The 24644-nt window shown below is 39.7% G+C and overlaps 1 protein-coding gene across 4 annotated transcripts in view; it reads left to right on the top strand.

Moving 5' to 3' along the window:
* The window catches only part of LOC147380480 (protein ABIL1-like), a 42509-nt gene that overhangs the window by 16588 nt on the left and 1277 nt on the right, over nt 1-24644 (top strand). For 3 of the 4 annotated variants that reach the window (XM_086431659.1, XM_086431661.1, XM_086431660.1), the window contains exon 9: nt 4740-4959. The exons of the other annotated variant lie outside the window; for it this stretch is intronic. In XM_086431659.1, coding sequence (XP_086287785.1) covers nt 4740-4959 — 220 coding nt within the window. The remainder of the gene's footprint in view (nt 1-4739; nt 4960-24644) is intronic. 4 annotated transcript variants of the gene reach the window in all.

Genomic DNA, 24644 nt, shown 5'->3' with positions numbered 1-24644 from the left:
CCCCCTCAAGTTGGAGCAAATATATCAACTAAACCCAGCTTGATAAGATGAGAGTTAGTAACAGAAGGACCAACAGACTTCGTAAGCATGTCAGCAAGTTGATCGAAAGAAGATACACATACGGTTTGAAAGACACCAGATCAAATTTTCTCCCCGAGAAAGTGAACATCAACTTCTATATGCTTGGTTTTCTCGTGAAGGACAGAGTTAGAAGTAAGCATAATAGCAAACTTATTGTTACAAAACAGTATGGAGGAACTGGAAACAAGAAATCCCAGCTCTGTCAGAAAAGATCAAAGCCAAATAAGCTCACATGTGTCAAGGGTCATAGCTTGATACTTAACTTTAGCCGAAGAGCGTGAAACCACACTTTATTTCTTACTTTTCCATGAGATCAGGTTACTACCATAGAAAGTATAGAAACCAGAGGTAGATCTCCTATTCGTAATAGAACCAGCATAATCAGTGTCAGTAAAGCATAACAAATGAGGTTGAGCAGTGGATGAATAAAAGAGTCCAAGACCTGGACGCGACTTCAAATGGCGAAGAATGCGATAAACAACATCAAGATGTGAAGTGCGCGGAGCATGCATAAATTGACTAATCACACTAATCGCAAAAGTCAAATCTAGTCTGGTGTTAGTTAGATAAATCAAACAGCGTACGAGTCCTTGATAAGAAGAAGAATCAGATAATAGATCGTCAGATTCGGCATGAAGGTGATGATTTTGATCCATAGGAGAAGAAACAGGACGATAACCAAGCATACTAGTGTCCTGAAGAAGATCCAATGTGTATTTATGCTGAGATAGCGAAATACCATGGCGAGAGCAGGCCACTTCTATCCCTAAGAAGTACTTGAGAGGACGCAGGTCCTTAATCTCAAAAGCACTACCCAATAACATTTTTAGCCTCTCAATCCACTGGGTATCATCTCCAATCAGGATAATATCATCCACATAAATCAGAACAATAACATAACAACCATTAAATCCTTCGGTGAATAAAGCATGTATGATCTGAATGGCATCTAGAGAACTCCATAGATAAAATGAACTCAGAAAAGCGTTGAAACCAAACTCGCGGGGATTACTTCAGGCCATACAAAGATTTGAAAAGGCGACATACCTTCCCAGAATACTCCCCTTGAAGACGAAACCCACGAGGGGATCCATATAGATAACCTCAGTCAGATCACCATGCAGAAAGGCATTCTTCACATCAAGTTAGTGAAGAGATCATGAGTGACACGCAACTAAGGAGACAAGGAGGCGAACAATAGAAAGTTTAGCTACAGGAGTAAAAGTAGCACCAAAATCCTTTCCTAGAGTGTGTAAATCCCTTAGCAACAAGGCGTGACTTGTATCAATCAACAGTGTCATCCGCAATGTACTTGATAGTGAAAACCTATTTACAACCAACAGTACGCTCCCCAGTAGGAAGAGGAACAAGCTCCCAGGCATGGTTTTTCTACAAAGCATTCATCTCAACAGTTATGGTAGCAATCCACTGAAGATCTCGTAAAGCTTCTGAAATAGATCGAGGAACTCGAATAGAATCAATGACAGCAAGGTAAACCTGATAAAAAGAAGAGAGTCCTTGATAGGAAACAAACTGGACAATAAGATAATCAGTAACACACTCCCGCTTACCTTTGCGAAGTGTAATAGGTAAGTGAAGATCAGAAATAGAAGGGATATGAGCATGGGTAGGGGAGAATGTACCTGAGTCCAAGGAGGAGATTGGCAAGGTTGGAGAGGGGCGAGGGCAGTGAGAGTAAACCTGAAGCATTGGTGAAGATGGAGAAGGCAACACTACAGGAAAAAGATCATACAAAGAAAATGTGGCAGGAAAGTAAGTAACATCGAGGGAATGTATGACACAATGAGAAACGGGATCATAACACCGATATCCCTTCAACATAGAAGAGTAACCCAAGAAAACACATCGAACGATTTTGTCATCTAATTTCGTGTGATAAGGGATCCTATCTTGAATAGAACAAGTGCACTTAAAGACTTTGGGTGTAATACAAAAGAGGGTGCTATCAGGACGAAGAACATGTAGAGGCGTAACCCCCTAAGGTGCGACTCGGAACGTAGTTAAGAAAAAAAAATCGCGGTGAGGACAACCATATTCCAATATAACTTAGGAACATGTATTCTTCGAAGAAGGTAACGGACAATGTTTATAAGGTGGCAATTCTTATGTTTCGCCACCCCATTATGTTTAGGGGTGTAGGGACTAGTCAATTGGTGAAGTATATCATGCTCATGAAAATGATAACGAATTCCATCAAATATATATTCCCCTCCGTTGTCGAAGCTAAGAGATTTAACAGTAATGTTGTACTGGGTTTGAATCATTTTAAGAAAATTAACAAAAATAGGTAACACCTTAGACCGAGAATGCATCAAATAGACCCAAGTACAACGAGAATAGTCGTCAATAAATATAACATAATACCGATGACTAGTAAAAACAGTAATAAGGGGAAACCCCCATATATCAGAATGAATCAAATCAAACATTGTATTAAATCAATGCATACAATGAATATAAGAAGTACGTATGAGTTTAGAAAGCTCATACACAAAGCATTGTAACTTGTGTCCTGAAAGCCGTAAGAACTTACAAAAAGCTTTTACAGTTGACAAGTCAGCATGTGACCGCTCATCATGATGACTTGGATCCAGTTGGAATTCTAGAAAATTGTAATTAACTAATTCTGTTATAGAATTTGTTATGGAATTAGTTTGAGAGAAACAAACTAGTTTATCCCCTTGTAATATGTTATATATAATGAAGTTGTTCAGAACTCTCGCTCACGTTTTAGAGAAAAGTATTTTTTCAGAAATTTCATTTGTTTACAAAAGTTTTCTTGGTATCAGAGCAAAGTTCTTTCGCTTTCTCGCTATTTTTCTGGAAACCAATCATTTTTCTTCTCTCTTCCTGGTGATTCAATCATGTCGACCTCTGCATCTGGATCAACCTCTTCTTCTTCCTTCTCAGAATCGATTGGAGCGTCTCAATCTTCTTCTCTTGCTCCGGCTTCAGGTTCGCAGTTCTTCAATCATACTCTTCCTGTTAAGCTAGATCAATCTAACTATGTCCTTTGGAGATCGTAAATGGATAATGTGATCTATGCAAATGGATTTGAGAATTTCATTGAAGGTTTATCAGTTTGTCCTGAGAAAATTGTTACTCTTACTAGAGCTGTCAATCCAGAGTTTGTAACTTGGCGTAGACAGGATAGATTGATCCTAAGTTTGATCTATTCTTCTCTAACTCCTAAGATTATGGCTCAGATTGTAGGCCATACCACGTCACATTCTGCCTGGAATGGTCTTGAGAAAATTTTCCCATCTTCCTCAAATTATGCAATTGAGATTGTAGTTACAAACAACAAAGAAAAACTCAAATGTCAATGATTGAGTTTATCATGAAGATTAAAGGTTTCTCGGACAGTCTTGCAGCCATAGGGGAACCTGTTTCTGAACAAGATCAGATTATGAATCTTTCGGCTGGATTAGGAGCTGATTACAATGTTGTGGTAACATCAATCAGTGCTAGAGACAACCAGCTCTCTCTTGAAGCTATTTATAGCTTGCTCCTGACTTTCGAGCATCATTTAGAACAATAAAACTCCTTTGATCAGACTGGAACAATGTCTGCAAATCTTGTTCAGAACTACAAGTATGCAGGTTGAAAGAACTATGCAAGAGCAATCAGGGATATCAGAAGCCATCAGACCAGGGTACTGGACAAGGAGGAAATTCAAACTATACCTAAAGAGGTAGAGGTCGTGGTGGTCGTGGAAGCCAGGGTGGAAGAGGCAACAACAATAATACAAAGTCTCAATGTCAACTTTGTGGTAAATTTGGACACACTATTCAAAATTGTTTTCATAGATTTGATATTACCTTTCAGATTCAACAATCCACTAACAACAATCAAGCTCAGAGTCAAATGTCAACAATGGTTGCTACTCCTAAGACTATTGCAGATGATTCCTAGTACCTTGACTCTAGAGCTACCCATCACATGACCCAAAATGCAACTACTCTTTCGAATATGACTCCTTATACTGGTTCAAAACAAGTTACAATTGGTAATGGTAAACAAATCCCTATCTCAAATGTTGGTACTAAATCTCTAGTTTCTAATTCTACAGTTTTTTTTCTTAACAAGGTTTATCATGTGCTTTCTCTTTCTGGCAATCTAATCAATATTGCTAAACTATGTGCTAAAAATAACTCTATGATTGAGTTTTATCCCAAATATTTCATTGTGAAGGATTGGTGTTCGAAGAAGGTTCTAGCTCGAGGCAGACTTGAGAATGGGTTGTATAAGTTTCAGTCACTAGTTTACAAGATTCAAAGAATAATAGTGCTTTCTTTCTGAATAAAGACTCTGTATTAGCCTTTAACATTTCTACTGATAGTAGTGAGGTTTGGCATGATCACCTTGGACATGTCTCACCTAATGTTGTACAAAAGATTCTGAGTGATTGTAATATTTCATGCTCAGAGAATAAGAATTTGGTTTGTTCCTCTTGCCAACATGCAAAAAGTCACAGATTGCCATTCCAAATATCAAATTCTCGAGCAACTTCACCATTAAAGCTTGTCCATACTGATATCTGGGGACCAGCTCCTGTTTTATCTACTTTAGGCTTTAGATATTTTATCTTTTTTGTTGATGATAATAGAAGATTCACATGGCTTTTTCCTTTGCAGACTAAAGATCAAGCATTGCAAGTTTTTATTCAGCACAAAAGTCTAGTTGAAAATCAGTTTAATATCAAAATAAAAACTCTTCAATCTAATAATGGAGGAGAATTCAAGGTTTTTGCTCGCTACCTTCATTCCCATGGCATTGCTCACAGATTCTCATGTCCTTACACTTCTGCTCAAAATGGGAAAGTGGAGAGGAAGCATAGACATGTCGTGGAGACAGGTTTGGCTCTTTTGGCTCATGCATCTTTACCCTTGAGATTTTGGCCATATGCTTTTCAAACAACAGTTCATTTAATCAATAGAATGCTAACAAAAGTATTAGATTTTACCTTTCCATACTCTCTTATCTTTCATAAGGAACTTGACTATACTATGTTGAAATTTTTTGGGTGTCTATGCTACCCTTTTATCAGACCATACAATAGACGCAAGTTACAATACAGATTCATTCAATGTCTTTTCTTGGATACTCTACTGTTCATAAGGGTTATTTGTGTCTAGATTACAAGTCAGGAAGAGTGTATCTAACTCGCCATGTTGTTTTTTATGAAAGCAAGTTTCCTTTAATCTCATATTCTTTTCCAATTGTTGTTGCTACACAAGAACTTGCTCAGACACTTGCTCTTATAACACTCTCATCAACAAGTCCTACTCCTGAATCTCGTCATGCTCCTGTTCTTACACAATCTACTCACCAACATGTTGCTATTCCTTCAGAATAAGCTGATCCACCAACAACTTCTCCTTCATCTCCAATTGTCCAACAACCAGTTCAAATTATTCCTGCAGAATTTGTACTAGAAATAAGAAGGATGGTAACCATGTCTCAAAATGGGATGGTAAAAAAAAAACAACTGTTTCTAGCAACACGATAGAAGGAGCCATCTACAATCAAGCAAACTATGAAATGTCCTGATTGGGTAGCAGCAATGCAAAAGGAAATTGAGGCATTACAAAAAAACAACACATGGGAATTGGTTTATCCTCCTTCAAATGTTAGCATCATAGGATGTAAATGGGTGTTTAAGTTCAAATACAAAGCAAATGGGACTTTAGAGAAGCACAAGGCATGATTGGTGGCAAAGAGCTATAAGCAGACTCAAGGGCTTGATTTTTTTGATACTTTCAGCCCTGTGGTTAAGCTAGCAACGATAAAAATAGTGCTAATTCTTGCTCTTACTTTTGGATGGAAAGTTAGGCAACTAGATGTCCAAAATGCCTTCTTAAATGGCGATCTAGAAGAAAACGTGTTTATGTCTCAGCCACCTGGGTTTTCACATCAGCAGTTCCCACACAGAGTATGCAAACTAAAGAAAGCCTTGTATGGCTTGAAGCGAGCACCAAAGGCTTGGTTTACAAAATTGAGTCAAGCTCTGTTAAATTAGGGATTCATATGCTCAAGGTCAAATAGTTCAATGTTTGTTTATTTTGGAAAAACAGATACAGTTCGAAATAGAGAGAAGAGAAAATTAGATTATTAATTAGCCCTAATTAGGCTTTAAATCTATTACATAATCCAAGTAGGTAAAATGATTAAAAAGGACATCTAGACTTATTTTTATTTCAACACTCCCTCTCAAGTTGGTGCGTGGATATCAATAACGCCCAACTTGGATAAGACACCTTCAAAGGTGGTTTTGCTAACACCTTTTTGTAAGAACATCAACAAGTTGTTGAGATGTAGGAACAAAAGGAGTACAAATCTATCCAGAAATAATTTTTTCTCTAATGAAATGGTGATCAACTTCGATATGCTTCGTTCTGTCATGTTGAACCGGATTTGCCGCTATGTTAATAGCTGATTTATTATCGCAATATAGGAAGAATGGAATTGGCACAGGAAGACACAAGTCAGCTAGTAAGATCTTGAGCCACAACAATTCACACACTCCAAGTGTTATAGCTCTGTATTCTGACTCAGCACTCGAGCGAGATACCACATCCTGCTTCTTACTGCGCCACGTTACCAAGTTACCACAAACTTGAGTACAATACCCAGAAGTAGACCGTCTATCAGTCACTGAACCAGCATAATCTGCATCTGTCCATGCTTCAACACAAAGATGACCATGATTACTGAATAAAATACCTCGACCAGGACATCCTTTAAGATATCTAAGAATACGATAAACAATAATAAGATGAGATGTTCGAGACGAGTGCATAAACTGACTTACAACACTAACAGCATAGGCAATGTTAGGGTGAGTCATAGACAAATGGATCAGTTTTCCCACAAAACGCTGATATTGACCAATATCCGACACACACTCCTAAGAATCAGCCAACCTGTGATTCTGCTCAATAGGAGTATCAACGGAACGAGAACCAAGCTGACCGGAGTCTCCCAGTAAATCCAAGACATACTTGCGTTGAGAAATAAATATACCAGACCGGGACCGTGCAACCTCAATACCCAGAAAATAGCGAAGATTTTCAAGATCCTTAATCTCAAATTGACGGCCTAAGTAAGTTTTTACCTCGGTAATGCCATCATCATCATCTCCAGTAAGAACAATGTCATCCACATAAACAATCAAAGCAACAGTTTTACCCTGGGAGTGACGCAAGAACAGAGTGTGATCAGCAGAACTCTGATGGAATCCAAATTGATGCATGGCCATAGTAAAGCGCTCAGACCATGTGCGAGGGGACTGTTTCAGTCCATAAAGTGAACGGCGAAGACGACAAACATGGGTAGGAGAAGCAGATGAAAGAAACCCAAGAGGTTGGACCATATATACTTCTTCCTGAAGATCACCATTGAGAAATGCATTCTTAACATCTAACTGATAGAGAGGCCAGCCCCTAATAGCAGCAACAGAAAGAAGAACACGAATGGTGGTCATCTTGGCAACCGGAGCAAATGTCTCCTGATAATCAATCCCATAAGTCTGAGCATAACTCTTGGCCACCAAACGGGCCTTATAACGAGCAATAGAACCATCCGGATTATGCTTAAGGGTGAAAACCCAGCGACATCCCACAGCTTTCCTTCCTGGTGGGAGAGGAACAATTTCCCAAGTTTAAGTCTTATCAAGAGCAGTCAACTCATCAATCATAGCTGCTCCCCACTCTTGATGGGTAATAGCATCTGCAATAGTAGTAGGAAGAGAAATAGCGGAAACAAAAGCAAGAAAACTTTGATAGGAGGGTGAGAGAGCTGAATCTGATACATAATTAGAAATGGAATAAGTACAAGTGCGCTTACCCTTACGAGTGGCAATAGGACGATCATCACATGGAACAGAAAGAGGCGAAGCTGGAGGCGAGGAGGCGAGCTAGTCTGGTATAGGAGTGATGATAGTATCACATGGACGCCGAGAGTAAACCTACATGGGAAGAGGTGACAAACGAACAGGGAGGGGGAGGGAGTAACAGGTAAGGGAAGAGGTAAGGGGACAGGTAGGGGATCATCAGGAGAGTCTAGGGGAAATCATTCAGATTGAATTCCGACGGATCCATTGTAGTAGGGAGTATGCTCAAAAAATGAAACATCCCGAGAAATGAAACGCCATCGAGAATGAGGATGATAACAACGATAATCTTTCTGGGTAGAAGAATAACCCAAAAAAATACATTTTACGGCCTTAGGGTCAAGTTTAGTACGAGTTTGGTCAAGAATTTGAACAAAACAAACACACCCAAACACACGCGGAGACAGGGGAAACACGGGACGATCTGGACAGAGCTGAGACAGAGGCGTGGCAAACTGAAGAACCCGAGAGGGGGTTCGATTAATAAGGTAGACAGCAGTAAGAACTATATCGGCCCAATAGGATTGTGGCACGTTCATACCAATAAAGATGGCACGGGCTAACTCTAGAGTATGACGATTTTTTCGTTCTAAACGACCATTCTGCTGAGGGGTCTTAACATTAGACATTTGATGCTCAATGCCAAACTCTAAACAAAGTTTTAAGACCTCATTATAGGTGCATTCAGTTCCATGATCAGAACGGAAAGTCTTGACTGTACGACCAAACTGGGTATGGACCATAGCAAGAAATTGCTTGAAGATCCCACAAACTTCACTCTTGTGTTTCATAAGATAGATCCAAGTAATGTGACTGTGGTCATCAATGAATAAGACAAAATATCGAAAATCAAGAGTGGATGTAACTGGGGAAGGACCCCACACATCAGAATGAATGAGGTCAAACAAATCAGGTGCAGTAGTATTCATACTAATAGGATAAGAAGAACGCACATGTTTAGCTAATTGACAAGTTTCACAAGAAAAATCAAGTAATTTGTTATTATTAAATAAATCAGGGAACATGTGTTTCAAATAACCAAAGGAAATATGGCCTAAGCGTAAGTGTCAACGCATTACAAGAGCCTTATTGGACTGACTATTACTATTACTATTAAGTTGAAAAACAGAATGGGTGCTAGATGAACCTGATACATCCAAGAGATACAATCCATTCACTTCACGTCCAGTTCCAATCGTCTTCTTCGACCATAGATCCTGAAAGACACAATAAGGGATAAAAAGTTACACTGCAGTTCAAATTTTTAGTAAGACTACTAATAGATATAAGGTTAGTAGTAAGTTGAGGAACATGTAGTGTGTTATTTAGGGACAACGAAGATGTAATAGGAAAATGACCTTGACCAGCTATAGAAGACAACGAACCATCGGCCAGGCGAACCTTACGATGACCTGAACAAACACTATAGGTTTTAAAAAAGGAAGACGTACCGGTCATGTTATTGGAGGCACCAGAATCAATGATCCATGGTGAGGAAGTGGTGGAAACACTATTTGCAGATGCAAAGGTACCTAAGTGAGCAAAGGTAGAAATTGACTGAGATGAGGTCTCCATCTGATTGAAGAATTTTCTAAACTTGTCAAGCTCGACTTGGGATAGAGATACTGAATCCGATGAGGAAGTAGTAGTTGAAGGATGTGCTAAGTCAGTTGTCTGTTGAGAGACTACATGAGCGGAAGATCGTTGAGACTGTTGACGATTCTGATTAGGACGACCATAAAGTGCATAACAACGAGCCTTCACATGACCCAACTTTCCACAATGATCACACTTATGTCGTTGACGGGTAAGCAGCGATCCACTGGGAGGCTGTGAAGAAGGAAGGCGAGCAAGCATAGTGGAGTGATCTCCTGAAGAAAGAGGTAAGACAGCTGCGCGACGACTCTCATCAGCCAAGACATAAGAATATGCATTTTGTAGAGACGGAAAATGATCCATACCCAATAAATGAACTTTCACATACTCAAACTCATCCCGGAGACCTGCTAGAAGCTGAAAAAGCCGATTCTTATCCAGAATTGACGCATACAATGTCTCATCAAGGTCCTTCCAAGTGTAATACGAAGAATAAAATGTCAACTCTTCCCACCAAGCACGTAGTTGTGATATATAAGTAGTAACAGAAGAGTCACCTTATAAGAGTCGAGAAATCTCACGCTCTAGGTTAAAAATCCGGACATTGTTTTGACATTGTGAGTAAATGCTCTTTGCGGAATCCCATATCTGTTTTGTTGTCGAGGAGAACATAAAACTGGCTACAATATGTGGTTGCATAGATGTAACCAACCAAAAACGGACCATAGAATCATTAGCAAACCAATGTGAGTAAGAACTGTCGGTCTGTGCAGGTTGTTTGTCTGCCCCTGTGAGGTAACCGATCTTCCCTTTTCCACCAATGAACATTTCAACCGATCGTGCCCAAAGGAGATAGTTAGGACCATCTAATTTCACGGTAGTAATTTGAATGCCTGGAAAGTCAGCTGAATGAGAAGGAAGACCACTTGATCCATTACTAATACCAGTGATCGAGGAAGAGGATGATTCAGAACCCATCAAATAATCCAAGTACTTTGGTTTGAAGAGAGTTCAAGAAGATGAGGGCACGACTCTCTAGAATAAAGTGATCGCAACACCCTAAAGGTGACAATGCAGGATCGAAAGAGTTATAAAGGTTGATTAAACACTGTTGTGGGTGACCCAAGTAATCATTACCGCAAGTACAGGGAATCAATGAGCAAAATAAGTGTGAGAACAGCCTTAAACAGTACCCTGCTGTAATCGAAAAATTCCGTAGGTGTTCAAAAACACTGTCGGCACCCTCATATAACCACTACGGGGATCGGAAAACTAAAACACAGCCACCTGCTGTGTCGCACAAGACACAACAACCACCTATTGGTGTCGTTTGCTCAAAAAAACAATTAAAAGAGCCACCTGCTGTGTCGCACAGGGCAGAGTAGCCACTTATTGGGTTCGTCTGCTCAAGAATCAACTACCTGCTGTAGTTGTAGGGTCCAAACAGTCACCAGCTGTGTCGCACGAACCAGAACAGCCAGCTGCTGTGTTGAAAAAGCTTAAACACAGTCACTTGCTGTGATTGCAGATGTCTAGGCTCTACCTTGGGTGTCGCAGGACTTCACTAAAGCCACCTTGGGTGTCGCAAGGCTGAGATACAGCCACCTTAGAAGTTGCAGGCCCTAAACAGCATCGTTGCTGTAAGTACAGCCTGATCGCAGGCTTTGAATATTGTTTAACTCCCTATCACATGATGCGATTAGGGTTTGCAGTAGCAGAAAACCCCCGTAGGGGTGATATGGGTTGAAGACGAGTGGTGTAGAGATTTGTTTTAAGGAAGAAGTCGATTGAGGTTTGTTACAGATGAAGAAGGAGGAGTTCGATATAGCTTCAGAGAGCAGGCTCTGATACCAAGTTCGAAATAGAGAGAAGAGAAAATTAGATTATTAATTAGCCCTAATTAGGCTTTAAATCTATTACATAATCCAAGTAGGTAAAATGACTAAAAAGGACATCTAGACTTATTTTTATTTCAACATATACTTTACTTGTGTTGGTTTATGTTGATGATATCTTTGTCACTGGAAGCTCAAAAACTCAGATTTATGCTTTAATAATACACCTGCACTCTACTTTTGCAATGAGGGATCTAGGTCAATTATCTTACTTTCTTGGAATAGAGGTGCTTTATGATGCTCAATCTATACACCTATCTCAAATCAAGTATATTGCTGATTTGCTTGAGAAAACAGAGATGCTTGACTGTAAACCAGCAAAAACCTCAAGAGTTATTGGCAAAAGTTTGTCTAAGTCTGATGGAGAACCATTTGATGATCAAACCAAGTATCGACGCATAGTAGGAGCTTACAATATGTCACTCTAACTAGACTCGACATTGCTTTTGCTGTCAACAAAGCTTGTCAATTCATGCATAACCCAACAATGGCTCACTGGCTTTCTACAAAGAGGATTCTAAGATACCTGAGGGGTACTATGCAACAAGGCTTTAGGCTTAATCCTTCTACTCATCTTTAGATACAAACCTATACAGATGTTGATTATGCTTCGACTCCTGATGACAGAAGAAGCTCTAGTGGTTATTGTTTGTTTCTTGGAGATAATCTAGTGTCTTGGTTTGCAAGAAAAAAGAAGGTGATCTCTAGAAGTAGTGCTGAATCAGAGTATAGAGGACTAGCCATAACAGCAACTGAGATTGTCTGGACTTTATCACTCTTACAAGAATTGTGTGTTCGTCAACAACAAGTATCTATTATATGGTTTGACAACATCAGTTTTAGCTATATGGCAGCAAACCCTGTGTTTCATGCTCGATCTAAACACATTGAAATAGACATTCATTTTGTCCGAGATCTATTTCTTAAAAATAAGTTATAACTCTGCTATGTTCTAACTGAAGATCAAGTAGCAGACTTGTTAACAAAGCATTTATCAAGCTCAAGGTTCGATTCTTTGAAGTCCAGACTATGTATCGTACCTCGACCCTTCAGCTTGCTGGGGGATGAAAGCCATAAGAACTTAGAAGAAGCTTCTACACTTGACAAGTCAGCATGTGACAGCTCATCATGATGACTTGGATCCAGCTAGATTTCTAGAAGATTGTAATTAATTAATTTTGTTATAGAAGTTTGTTATGGAATTAGTTTTAGAGAACCAAACTAGTTTATCCCCTTGTAATATGTTATATATAATGAAGTTGTTTCGAACTCTCCCTGGCGTTTTAGAGGAGTATTTTTCCTGAAATTTCATTTGTTTACAAAAGTTTTCTTGTCCACTACAAGAATTTTTTAAAGTAGGAAATAAAGAACATAAGTGCTGAAAATTAACATGTCCTAAGTGAGGATGCCATAAGTTTAAAGATTGAGAAGAAAACGTATGACTCCCAGAGGAGGGAAGCACAGAAACTGGAGCAGTAGTATGCGAAGAACCAAATAAATACAACTCATCCCGCTCATATCCCTTGCCAAAAATTCTCCTCGAAATCAGGTCCTGAAAAATACAGTGAGTAGGAAAGAAAGTCATTGAACAATTTAAAGATTTCGTAATACTACTCACATACAAGAGGTTAAGAGAAAGATGAGGAACATGAAGCACAGAATCAAGAGAAATATCAGAGGATACGGGAATGGTACATTTGCTATGTATAGGTGTAAGGGACCATCAGCTAGGCGAACCTCCCTAGGAGTCGCGAGAGAAGTAGAAGAGGTAAAATGGTTGGACTCATCGGTTATGTGATCAGAGACACCAAAATCAATAACCATGTCAGAGGAGCTGGACCCAACTAAGAGACATAAAATGCAGAAGATGTGCCTGGAAGTGTGGTAATTGAGGCCATAGTTGAAGATGATCGAGTATGGGCATGGATCTGATCTCGAACGATAGTGGCAATCTGGGTCTGAAGTTGCTGCAAATAATAGTTCCAAGAGAAATTGGAGGGTTAATGGTCGAAATTAGTAAGGAATCCATAGTGGCAGCACGAGGAGCAAATTGCCCCAAAGAAGGAGTAGCAGTAGGTTGTAACAAGTAAGGGTAGAGCTGAAAGCAACGGGCCTTCTCATGACTAGTCCTCACACAATGTCTACAAATGAAACCACTCCCTAAACCACGGCCCCCACGGCCAGGACTCCCAGCTCCCTAAGTACAAGAGCCAGAGAAACTCGAATTGGCTACAAGAGCCATTTGATCTGTCGCTGGAGCAAAAAAGATTACCCGAAGTTTGAGTCTGAGATGGAACTACACGACCACAATGCTCATCACTATCGATAGTCGCAAAAGTCTTAAATAAGGGAGACAAAGGAGATGTGTTAAGAATTTGTGTCCGAAGAGCTTCAAACTCGGGGCGTAAGCTCATGAGAAACTAATATGTCTAATGTTGAGCAATTCTCTTAACCACATGTTCGGCTGCTTCTGCAGATAACTCAGTCATAGACTCATAATGAGAGATATCCTCCCATCGAGACTGAAGAAACCCAAAATAATCTGATACACTTTGAGACCCCTGAGTAGTGTGAGCAATATCTCGATAAAGCTCATAAATCCACAAATCATTCTGAGTATGCGCATATGTCTGAGTGAGAGTTGACCACAAAGATAAGACAATCTGATGGTATATAAACATAATGTAGATCCGCTGCTCCATAAAATTAAACGACCATCTGAGAATAATGCAATTATTGATTTCCTATTGTTCAGATTTGGGATCAGTAGTAGGTGGCTTGATAACATTACCCAAAAGCCATCCAGATTTGCCGCAACTTCCCAAATAGAGTCTCACAAACCGAGACCGAGACGAAGACTAAAAGTTTCAATCATCCAAAAGGGCAGTAGTAATACGTTGGATTGAGGAGTCGTGCCCAAAAGAAGTTTTTGATTCCTTGTTTTCTTGATTCGATGCCATAATTTTCAAAAACAGATGAATAAAAAAAAAGAACAAGAAATACGAGATTTCTAGATAACTGAAAAAGAGGCAAAGAACTGAACTCACAGCAGCTTTTAAAAAAAATAGAAGTTCTCGCCAAGAGGAATAACAAAACAAATATTGTAAGATTTGGTTTGAAGGGAGGTCGCAGGCAAACCAAAGTCCAATGTGTGATCTTAAAAAGAAAGAAGGGAACAACAATAGTCCATAGCAGCCATTCGCCAAAACAGCATCACAACAAACCTGCTTAGCACTTATTGGAAATATTAGAATAGATAGTTAGTTCTAATTTGATTTATATAAATTTATTTCTGTTATGCTTTCTGTGTAAGGGCATTTATGTCCATTTCTTTCTTATGGGTTATAAATATATTTCAAGCTCTCTTTATGAGACTTGATATTTTTCTCTTCTAAAATTCTTCTTGGTATCAGAGCCAAAAAGAAAAAACCTAACTCTGTTCCTCCTCTTCCCTACTTACTTCACTCAGCTTCATCCGGATTTTCTCCCTTTCGGGGGTTTCTTTTTTTTCTGATTCTTGTCTTCTCAATCGCATGTTGCGATAGAGACTTTAGTAACCCTTCACATGCTGCAATAGAGATTTGCACTGTGATTAATTTTTTTTTTTGTACCCTACGTTAGGGTTTCTTTCGGCAATCAGCCCACACATCTCTTCAACAGATCAGAATCTGACCTGCGATCAGCCTTTAGGCTTTTTTAATACCTTGCGACAGTAGTAGTAGGTCTGAATCTCATCTGCGATCAGACCTACAAGCCCTAAAGTGCTATGCGATAGCAACAGGAGGTTCCTACAGGTCTGTCTCCCACCTACGATTAGATCTAGATGCTCTTCAGTGACCTGCGACAGCACCAGTAGGTTCATACAGATCTGTCTCCCACCTACGATCAGATCTAGATGATCTTCAGTGACCTGCGACAGCAACAGTAGGTTCATACAGGTGTTGCTATTTAACCTACATGCTCTAGAGTGGTTGAATCTCATCTGCGATCAGGTCTATTAGTCCTATAGTGATCTACGACAGCAACAAAAGGTTTCTACAGGTCCGTGTTCTTACAGCAGGTGCTTACCTGTGTTGCGATTCCACCTACACTCTCTCGAGTGCTTTGCGACAGCAGTAGTAGACCTCCTCAAGCCTATATCTTTCTTACGATCTGTCCAACAACACCTTATAGCACCTACGATCAGTTCTATTGCACCATACAGCAGCAGTCCACTATTGGGTACACCTCGATCAGCCCTACAAGACCTGATCTGCTCTTCGACAACAACACACAGCTGTTGGGTGATCGATAATCAGCCCCTACAACAATTAGTAGGATTCTTTGGGGTTGTTTCTTTGATTAGATCACACCCACAACAGCAGTAGGGGCTGTTTCTGGGTTGCAGACAACTATTAGTAGGATTCTTTAGTCTTAAACAGTACTACTACGGGAGACCTCCCTTCAATCCAAATACAGTACTACTTGTTTGCAATGACTACGACTCACGAGACTAAGGACTCTACCACCACTCTTGGGGCTAATTTCTCCGTCCAACGCATCATCAATGCCCCATTAGATGGTCGAACCTTCAGAGTTGGTCTCGGTCTGTACGCCTTTATTTGGGTAGTAGAGGGAAATCTGGTTGGTTGTTAGGCAGTATTCCTAAGCCACCCCCCACTGATCCCAAATTTGAACAATGGGAAATTGATAATTGCACTATTCTTGGTTGGTTATTCAATTCCATGGAGCAACGCATCTACACTATGTTTATGTATCATGAGATTATCTCTTCTTTGTGGGTAGCTCTCACTCAGACATATGCACATGCTCGCAATGACTCGAGGATTTATGAACTGTACCGGGATATTGCTTAAGCTACCCAAGGACATCAGAGTGTTGCAGATTATTTTGGATTCCTCCAGTCCCGTTGGGAGGAGCTCTCACACTATGAGTCTATAGCTGAGTTATCTGCAGAGGTAGCCGGGTATGTGGTCAAAAGGATTGCTCGACGTCAGACATACCAGTTCCTCATGGGTTTGCGCCCTGAGTTTGAGGCACTACGGACCCAAATCCTTAATACCACTCCTCTAACTTCATTATTTGAGACATTTGTGACTATTGATAGTGATGAGCGTCGTCGCCGTGTCATTCCCTCACAGACTTAGTCTCCTGTCACTATCTCCGCTCCAGATACAGATCAGATGGCTCTTGCAGCCAATTCGGATTTTTCTAATTCCCGTACTCAAGGATTCGGGAATCGAGGCCGTGGGAGCCGTGGGCGTGGTAAAGGAGGTGGTCTTACATGTAGTCACTGTCGGAAGATTGGCCATGAGAAAGCTCGCTACTTTCAGCTCTATCCCCACCTGTTGAGATCTTCTGGGGGACAGTCCCGTGCTGCTGTTGTGGAATCTACCTCTGTTGATCATGCTTCCCTTGTTACTCTTGATTTGCAACATCTTTAGACACAGATTACAGCTATTGTACGAGATCAACTCCAGGCTCAGACTCCCTCATCCTCGACAGTCGCATCTGTTACTACCACTCCTCCAGGTACCTCTTCTGCATTTCATGCCACTCAGTCTGGTTCTGCTCCTCTGACTTGGGTCATTGATTCTGGTGCCTCTGATCACATGACCGGTGAGTCCAATCATTTTATTTCTTCTATTTTTCCTACTACTCATAAGGAGGTTCGTCTTGCCAATGGATCTCTTACCTCAGTTCACAGTAAGGGTTCTATATCTCTAATCCCTGGTTTTTCTCTTGATTCTGTTCTCCATGTTCCACACTTATCCCTTAACCTTCTGTCTGTAAGTAGTATTACAAAATCGCTTAATTGTTCTGTAACGTTTTTTCCTACTCACTGTGTCTTTCAGGACCTGACTTCGAGGAGGATTTTTGGCAAGGGATATGAGAGGGATGGGCTGTACATGTTTGAAGCTCCATCTACTGCTGCTCCAACTTCCGTGCTCCCACTCACTGGAAATCATAATTTTTCTTTTCAGACTTTAGACTTATGGCATGCTCACTTAGGACATGCTAATTTTCAGCACTTATGTTCATTATTCCCTAATTTAAAACAATCTTGTAGTGGACACAAATTTCAGTGTTCTGTGTGTGAACTTTCTAAACACACCCGTACCTCTTATATTCCTCGCATGCATAGAGTTAATGCTATTTTTTATTTGGTTCATTCTGATGTGTGGGGGACCTTCCCCTGTTACTACTTTTAATGGTCATAGATATTATGTTACATTTATTGATGACTATTCTCGTTGTACTTAGGTTTATTTAATGCGTTCTCGCTCTGAGGTACTACCTATTTTTGTTAATTTCTTTAAAATGATTCAAACTCAATACAACATTACCGTCAAATCTCTTAGAACAGATAATGACGGGGAATATATTTCTGATGGGATTCGCTCCCATCTCCATGAGCGTGGTATGCTTCATCAGTTAACTTGCCCATACACTCCTGAGCAAAACGGGGTGGCGGAACGTAAGAATTACCACCTCATGAACATCGTTCGTTGCCTTCTGCGAGGGATGCATGTTCCCAAGTCATATTGGAATATGGTAGTTCTTACTGCTGCTTTCCTCCTAAATCGTGTTCCGAGCCGTACTTTAGGGGGACAGGTGCCTCTTCATGTTCTTCGACCTGATAGCACTCTCTTCACTATTACACCTAGATTTTTTTGGTGTACTTGCTCTGTTCAGGATAGAACCCCTCATCGCACCAAACTAAATAACAAAGCTACCCGTTGTGTCTTCTTGGGTTACTCTTCTATGTCAAAGGGGTATCGGTGCTATGATCCCCTCTCTCATCGTATTATTCATTCCCTGGATGTCACTTTCTTTTTTAAATGTTCCATATTTTCGTACTTCATCTTTTTTGCAGGACTCTTCTTCTTTACAGGATTCTTCTCCAATAGTGCTACCATCTACAATTTTCTCTCCATCTTCATCTTCGTCGCCGCCGTTACAAGTTTATTCTCGTCGCCTCTCCTCTCTCAAACTTTGCCAACCTCCTCCTTGGACTCAGGTATATCCCCCTATACATTTCCGCTTGCCCCTTCTATTTCTGACTCTCACTTACCTATTGCACTTCGCAAAGGTAAGCGAGGGTGTGTTACTGATCACCCTATCGCCCAATTTGTTTCTTATCAGGGTCTTTCTCCTTCCTATCGAGCCTATCTTTCCACCACAAACTCTATTCAGGTTCCTCGATCTGTATCTGAGGCTTTACGTGATCCTATGTGGACTAGAGCCATGACTACTGAGATGGATGCATTGCAGAAGAATTACACCTGAGATTTTGTTTCTCTTCCTTCTGAGGAGCGAACTGTTGGTTGTAAATGGGTTTTCACCATTAAGTATCTCGCAGATGGTACTGTTAATCGCTACAAGGCTCGACTCGTCGCTAAGGGTTTACGCAGACTCCGGGAAAGGACTTTGGGGCCACATTTGCTCCTGTAGCCAAACTGTCTACTGTCCGTTTACTAATCTCTTTAGCGGCCTGTCATTCATGGCCTCTTCACCAGCTTGATGTGAAGAATGCATTTCTCAATGGTGATCTGACAGAGGTCATTTATATGGATCCCCCTCCTGGGTTTCATCTTCAGGGGGAGTATTCTAGGAAAGTATGTCGCCTTCTTAAATCTCTGTATGGCCTAAAGCAATTTCCGCGAGCTTGGTTCCAACGTTTCTCTGAGGTCATTTTATCTATGGGATTTTTCAGATGCCACTCTGACCATACTTGCTTTATTCGACGAGGAGTAGATGGCCGTAATACCATTGTCTTGGTTTATGTAGATGATATTATAGTAATTGGAGATGATGCACATTGGATTGACAGGGTTAAGAGTCAGTTGGGTAGTGCTTTTGAGGTTAAGGACTTAGGTCCCCTTAAGTACTTTTTGGGTTTAGAGATAGCGCGCTCACGCCGTGGCATTTCGTTATCTCAACGTAAATACACATTGGATCTTCTTCAGGACACTGGTATGCTTGGTTGTCGTCCTGCCTCTTCTCCGATGGATCAGAATCATCGCCTTCATGTTGAATCTAGGAAACTTTTATCTGATCCCTCATCTTACCAGAGACTCATAGGCCGTTTGATTTATCTGACTAACACTAGACCAGATTTGACCTTCGCAGTTAGTGTAGTCAGTCAGTTTATGCATGTTCCGCGTACCATCTTGATGCCGTGTATCGTATCCTTCGCTACTTGAAGTCTCGTCCTGGTCTAGGCTTATTTTATTCATCTACTGCTCAGCCACATCTGTCATGTTTCACTGATGTTGATTATGCGGGTTCTCTTACAGATAAGAGATCTACATCTGGTTTCTGTACTTTCTATGGCGGTAATCTTATCTCATGGAAAAGTAAGAAATAGAGTATGGTTTCTCGTTCCTCTGCTGAAGCTGAGTATCGTGCTATGGCTCTTGGCACATGTGAGATTCTTTGGCTTAGATCTTTGCTAATAGAGTTGGAATTTCCTACTGTTGGCTCATCCTCGTTGTTCTGTGACAACAAGTCTGCTATCATGCTTGCATCTGACTTAGTCCTTCACGAAAGAACTAAGCACATTGAGGTTGATGTTCACTTTCTCAGGGAGAAAGTTCGATCTGGTGTACTTAAGACAATCTTTGTTTCTTCTTCAGATCAACTAGCCGATATGCTTACAAAGTCTGTTGGACCTTCTGTCACAAACTCTCATCTAGCCAAGCTGGGCCTAGTTGATATATTTGCCCCAGCTTGAGGGGGAGTATTGGAAATATTAGAATAGATAGTTAGTTATAGTTTGATTTATATAAATTTATTTCTGTTATGCTTTCTGTGTAAGGGCGTTTATGTCCATTTCTTTCTTATGGGTTATAAAAATATTTCAAGCTCTCTTTATGAGACTTGATATTTTTCTCTTTTAAAATTCTTCTGCACTATCGCAAGGCCACACCCCTGTTTCACTGCACAGAACTACCACACAGCAGTGTCGCAAGAGGCTAACAGCCCAATCACAATCACACAACAGCAAAAAAACTATTGCAAGACCCTTAGAACTGTTGCATAGTCCACAGAACTTTCACAAAGCTCTGAACAGACAGCTAGAAGTCCTATCGCAGCCCACAGCACTATTGCAGTGACCTCCTGGCAGCATAGAAAACAGCCTGCAGTGTAGGCTTATTGCAAAAAACAGCCAAATAGTTCTGTTGCAGCATGCGAGTAGAACACTCCAGGTCAGAAAGGAATAAAAGGAAAAGGAACCCCCGAAGGAGGGGAACTCTTAAACAAACCTGCTGCTAGGTGTGCTTGATTCCAAGATCAAATGACAAAGTTGGAGGAGAAGAGAGTAATGTGATGATACTTCAAGGGACCAAAGAACCGAAGAAATAGAAGGACCCAAGAGGAGCTGTCAATGGGGTTTTAGGGCTCTGATACCAAGAAGAGTAATAGAAAGAGAATCGTCGGCCACCATCAGAGCAAGGGAAGAGTATATGTTAAAATAATAAGAGTGAAAAGGCATAAAGGCCCTTACAAAAGAAAAAAATAAACATCTAAACATAAAGACATAAATTGATCATAACATATTACAATAGTCATTTGTGGTGCCACGTGGGTTACCATGCAGTTCATTTACCATTAGATAAGATGGAAGTCAAGCATACCTTTCATGTAGTTTGATCCCGAGATCAAACAACTTCAAACTGGGTGATGTCTTTAGCCTTTGGATGGCTTGATGGTGGTACATCGGTGATTTGATCTTTGATTTGAGGAATATTGTTTGTATTGTTTACCCTGAGTTTAACAAAAACTTGTCCTCTAGTTTGATCAAAGCATTGATTCAATACATCAGTTTTAATCAATTTGTAAACAATCTTACCAATTGAATTGGAAGTCTGAATGCCCCTTACGTGTTGTAGGGACATCATCTCTTCCAAATACTTGTAAGAGTCATAAGCTCAAAAGATAATTAGAGCATCTGAATCATTAGGGATCACAATTTCAAAGGTAATTAATCCAAAGTCGTAGTCTTGTTTATCTCATAAGGGTGTTGAATATCCCTAAGAGATAATTCACATGGTAACTGTTCAAAAGATCACTTTGGCATAGATGTGGGATTGATCTCATCTTTGACGACCAAAACTCACAACCTCACTTTTTTTTCTGCTTTCTTTAACAAATGGAAAGAAGTTTTGGATCTTCCTCCTTGTGAAGCTTAAGTTTAATAACTGCTTTATCATTGAGCTCATCTTGAACCTCATCATCGATGGGATTTGTAAAATGGGTCTCAACTTCATGACTTATTTGGGATGTTGAAAGGAATGATGCTCGATTTTACAATAAAGGAAATAACTAATTTGTTTTTCTACTGAATTTGATGACAAAGAAGGTTGGTGATTTGCTGCAATTTTAGGAAATTGGTGGTATTAAAAGAAGTGGACTGGTTCAATTTGGGACATGGAAGATGAAAAGGGTCTAAATTTGGACCTGGATGAAGTAGAAAGGGAAAAGTTGATTTCCATCTTGAGGGCAAAATGTCTTTGGGTAAAGTCTATAGGCAAGAACTTTGTTGCAGCTTGCACTTTGTTTTCTAACAACCTACGCTTATTTTAGACTTAGTTTTAAATGATGCAAACAAAGTTCAAAATAGTTTAGTCTTGGTTACAAACAAACTATCAGTATGAAAAGGGATAACATGATTTTTCATGCCATCTAATAGTGAGTGGGCCACATGATAGTTCATGTGGCATCTCAGATAGAAGCCCATTTAATGGATAATCAGAAAAGAAAGGGAATCAGTGTGTCAAAACGACACATGAACATTACCGGGATCCATTTTTGTTGAAAGTCCACAAATATTGATGTTAGTTTTGGTGTTGAACTCAAACACCATTATGCTAGGTACATAAGGGAGTCTTTTAGGCACCTAATGAATTTGGAATTAAATTCTTTTTGAAGGAATTGAAGAATACTGTTGACGAATTAAATAAGGTAGTTGGGAAGGCTGGTAATTATATAAATAAATTGTAAAGTTAATTTGAGTGGTTAGGGTTGTAGAGAAACTATATTAACAGGACTAAGGGGGAGCATTCCATTTAGTTTAGATTATCTTCTGGATTTTTTACACATTTGGATCTATACATTTAGTCTTATATGGTCACGGTCTTACCACCAGTAGCATCAGGCTTCAAATAGCTATCCAAATTAACCATTCCTTCTCATATGTATGCTGAAATTTTCTTTAATGTATATGTGATTTGTCAGTCTATTCAATTGATTTAAGGGTGTCATTGATGAATCAATAATCCAACCCATCTTTTGGAGAATCATTTGTATCAAATTAATATCAAAATGGGTACTTTCCTGCTGATTTGCTAGTTGTGTAAGCAAATAATTGATCCAATAGTGCTTGGCAAGTTCTATTGATGATCGTAATTGTTGTATCAAGTATGTGAACTTGAGCTAAATCATAGCACATCGATGGTCATCAAAAGAGTTAGAAAAATGCAGAAAAGGTACGTGTGATTTGTCAATCTATTTGATTGATTTGATGATGTCATCGATCAAGCGGTGATTCAACCATCTTTCGAAGAATCATTTGCATAATTGCATCAAATTAGTATCTGAGCGGGTTGTTTCCCTAGTGATTTGCTAGATATAGCATCAAAGGACTGATCCTATAGTCCTTAGTGAATTCTCTTGACATTCCTAATAGTTGTATCAAGGACATGATCTTGAGCTAATGTATCTACCATCATCAGAAAAGTTTGAAGCGATGCAAAAAAAAGGTATGGACGAATTGGTGCATAAAAAAGGTTGAGAAAACACAGGAGAAAAAGAGAAAAGAATGGAGTATTAAATATTATCGGTCGAAGCTGCACATTATTTAAAACTTGAGAACAAGTGTTTTTGGCAACTCGGGAAAGATGATACTGTGAGAAAATCGGCCTCAGCCAAATTCAAGTCCATGATCCATTGAGCCTAAAAATTTCAACTCACAAGGGGGGATGTCCCGCATCTTGTCCAGAGGGAGTTGCGCCTCATTATTTGAACTATTGAGGGAGATGAGGATGTAGAAGCTTGCTTTAGCTGGAAGAAAATATTGGTTCATTGAGCCAAGAACAAAATAAAGCCATAAATAGGGAGGAGATCTTACACCTTGTGGGTTGGTTTTTCACATTGGAAATTATGTATTAGAGGTCGGGAAGACATGGGAGTTTGGTTCCCAATTGTCCATATGCGCTGAATCTGCAATTTTCTGGACAACTAGATTTAATTTCATTAATATTAGTTCTTAGTTGTTAGGTATTATTTGGAATTTTTATTTATTTATTTTAAGTATAATTGTGTTAAGTGAGGGAAGGTGGAGATTGAGGAGAAACTTATAAATAGGACCTCTTAGGGACGTTTTCTACTAGTTTGAGTTAATGTAATTTGAGACTGTGGATGTACAAAATAAGGTATTACAAGGTGGATAAGGTCTTAGACACGTCAAGTGCCGAGCATGCAAAGGTAGTTCCCCAGTTACTGCTTAAACCACATTAATTTGGCGTAATGCGAGGTCTGTACTACGCATCAATGCTCATGGGACTCAGAGTTCAAGGTAGGAATTCTCCTGGGCAAAGTGCTAGAGAGAGAGAGAGAGAGAGAAGGCCCCTCATCATTATTGCTATCCTCAATTAAGAGACAATAGTCTATTTATAGAATGGCCGATTTCAATTGAAAATGTACAATAACAATTCAAAAACAACTCCCTTGCTCTCTCTCATTGTAATATTTTCTTTATCATTTGGTGTTTAAGAGGCATTGTGCATCAGAGAACTTGTAGGATAGGTTTTCTTCATAGTTGGTACGAACTTTGAAGAAACATATAGTTGTGTAAATTTGGGCTTTGTTGTATCCTGGAGACAAATTCGTTGGGAACCTTATAACACATTTTCAAGTAGAGTGAGGACATGTGTCGTCTAAGACAACATAATGATCTATGTACCTTAGAGAAATTTTGAATCTTTCATCGATTTCCTTATTTCTTTCACCCTTCTATTCCTACATGAACTACATATTTCTCCATTTTGAGCCTTGTGAAAAGTGGTTTATAGGTTAGAAAAAAAAATTGGACCATCCATTTCGTTGTTAAGTTGAATTCCACAATTCTTAGGGTTCTAGGTTTAAACGAAAAA

Source organism: Akebia trifoliata, unplaced genomic scaffold (genome assembly GCF_017979445.1).
Source record: "Akebia trifoliata isolate Shusen 1 unplaced genomic scaffold, ASM1797944v1 Contig01390, whole genome shotgun sequence".
NCBI lineage: Eukaryota > Viridiplantae > Streptophyta > Magnoliopsida > Ranunculales > Lardizabalaceae > Akebia > Akebia trifoliata.
Note: the sequence above shows the minus strand (reverse complement) of the source record. Positions and strands in the feature narration are given on the sequence as shown.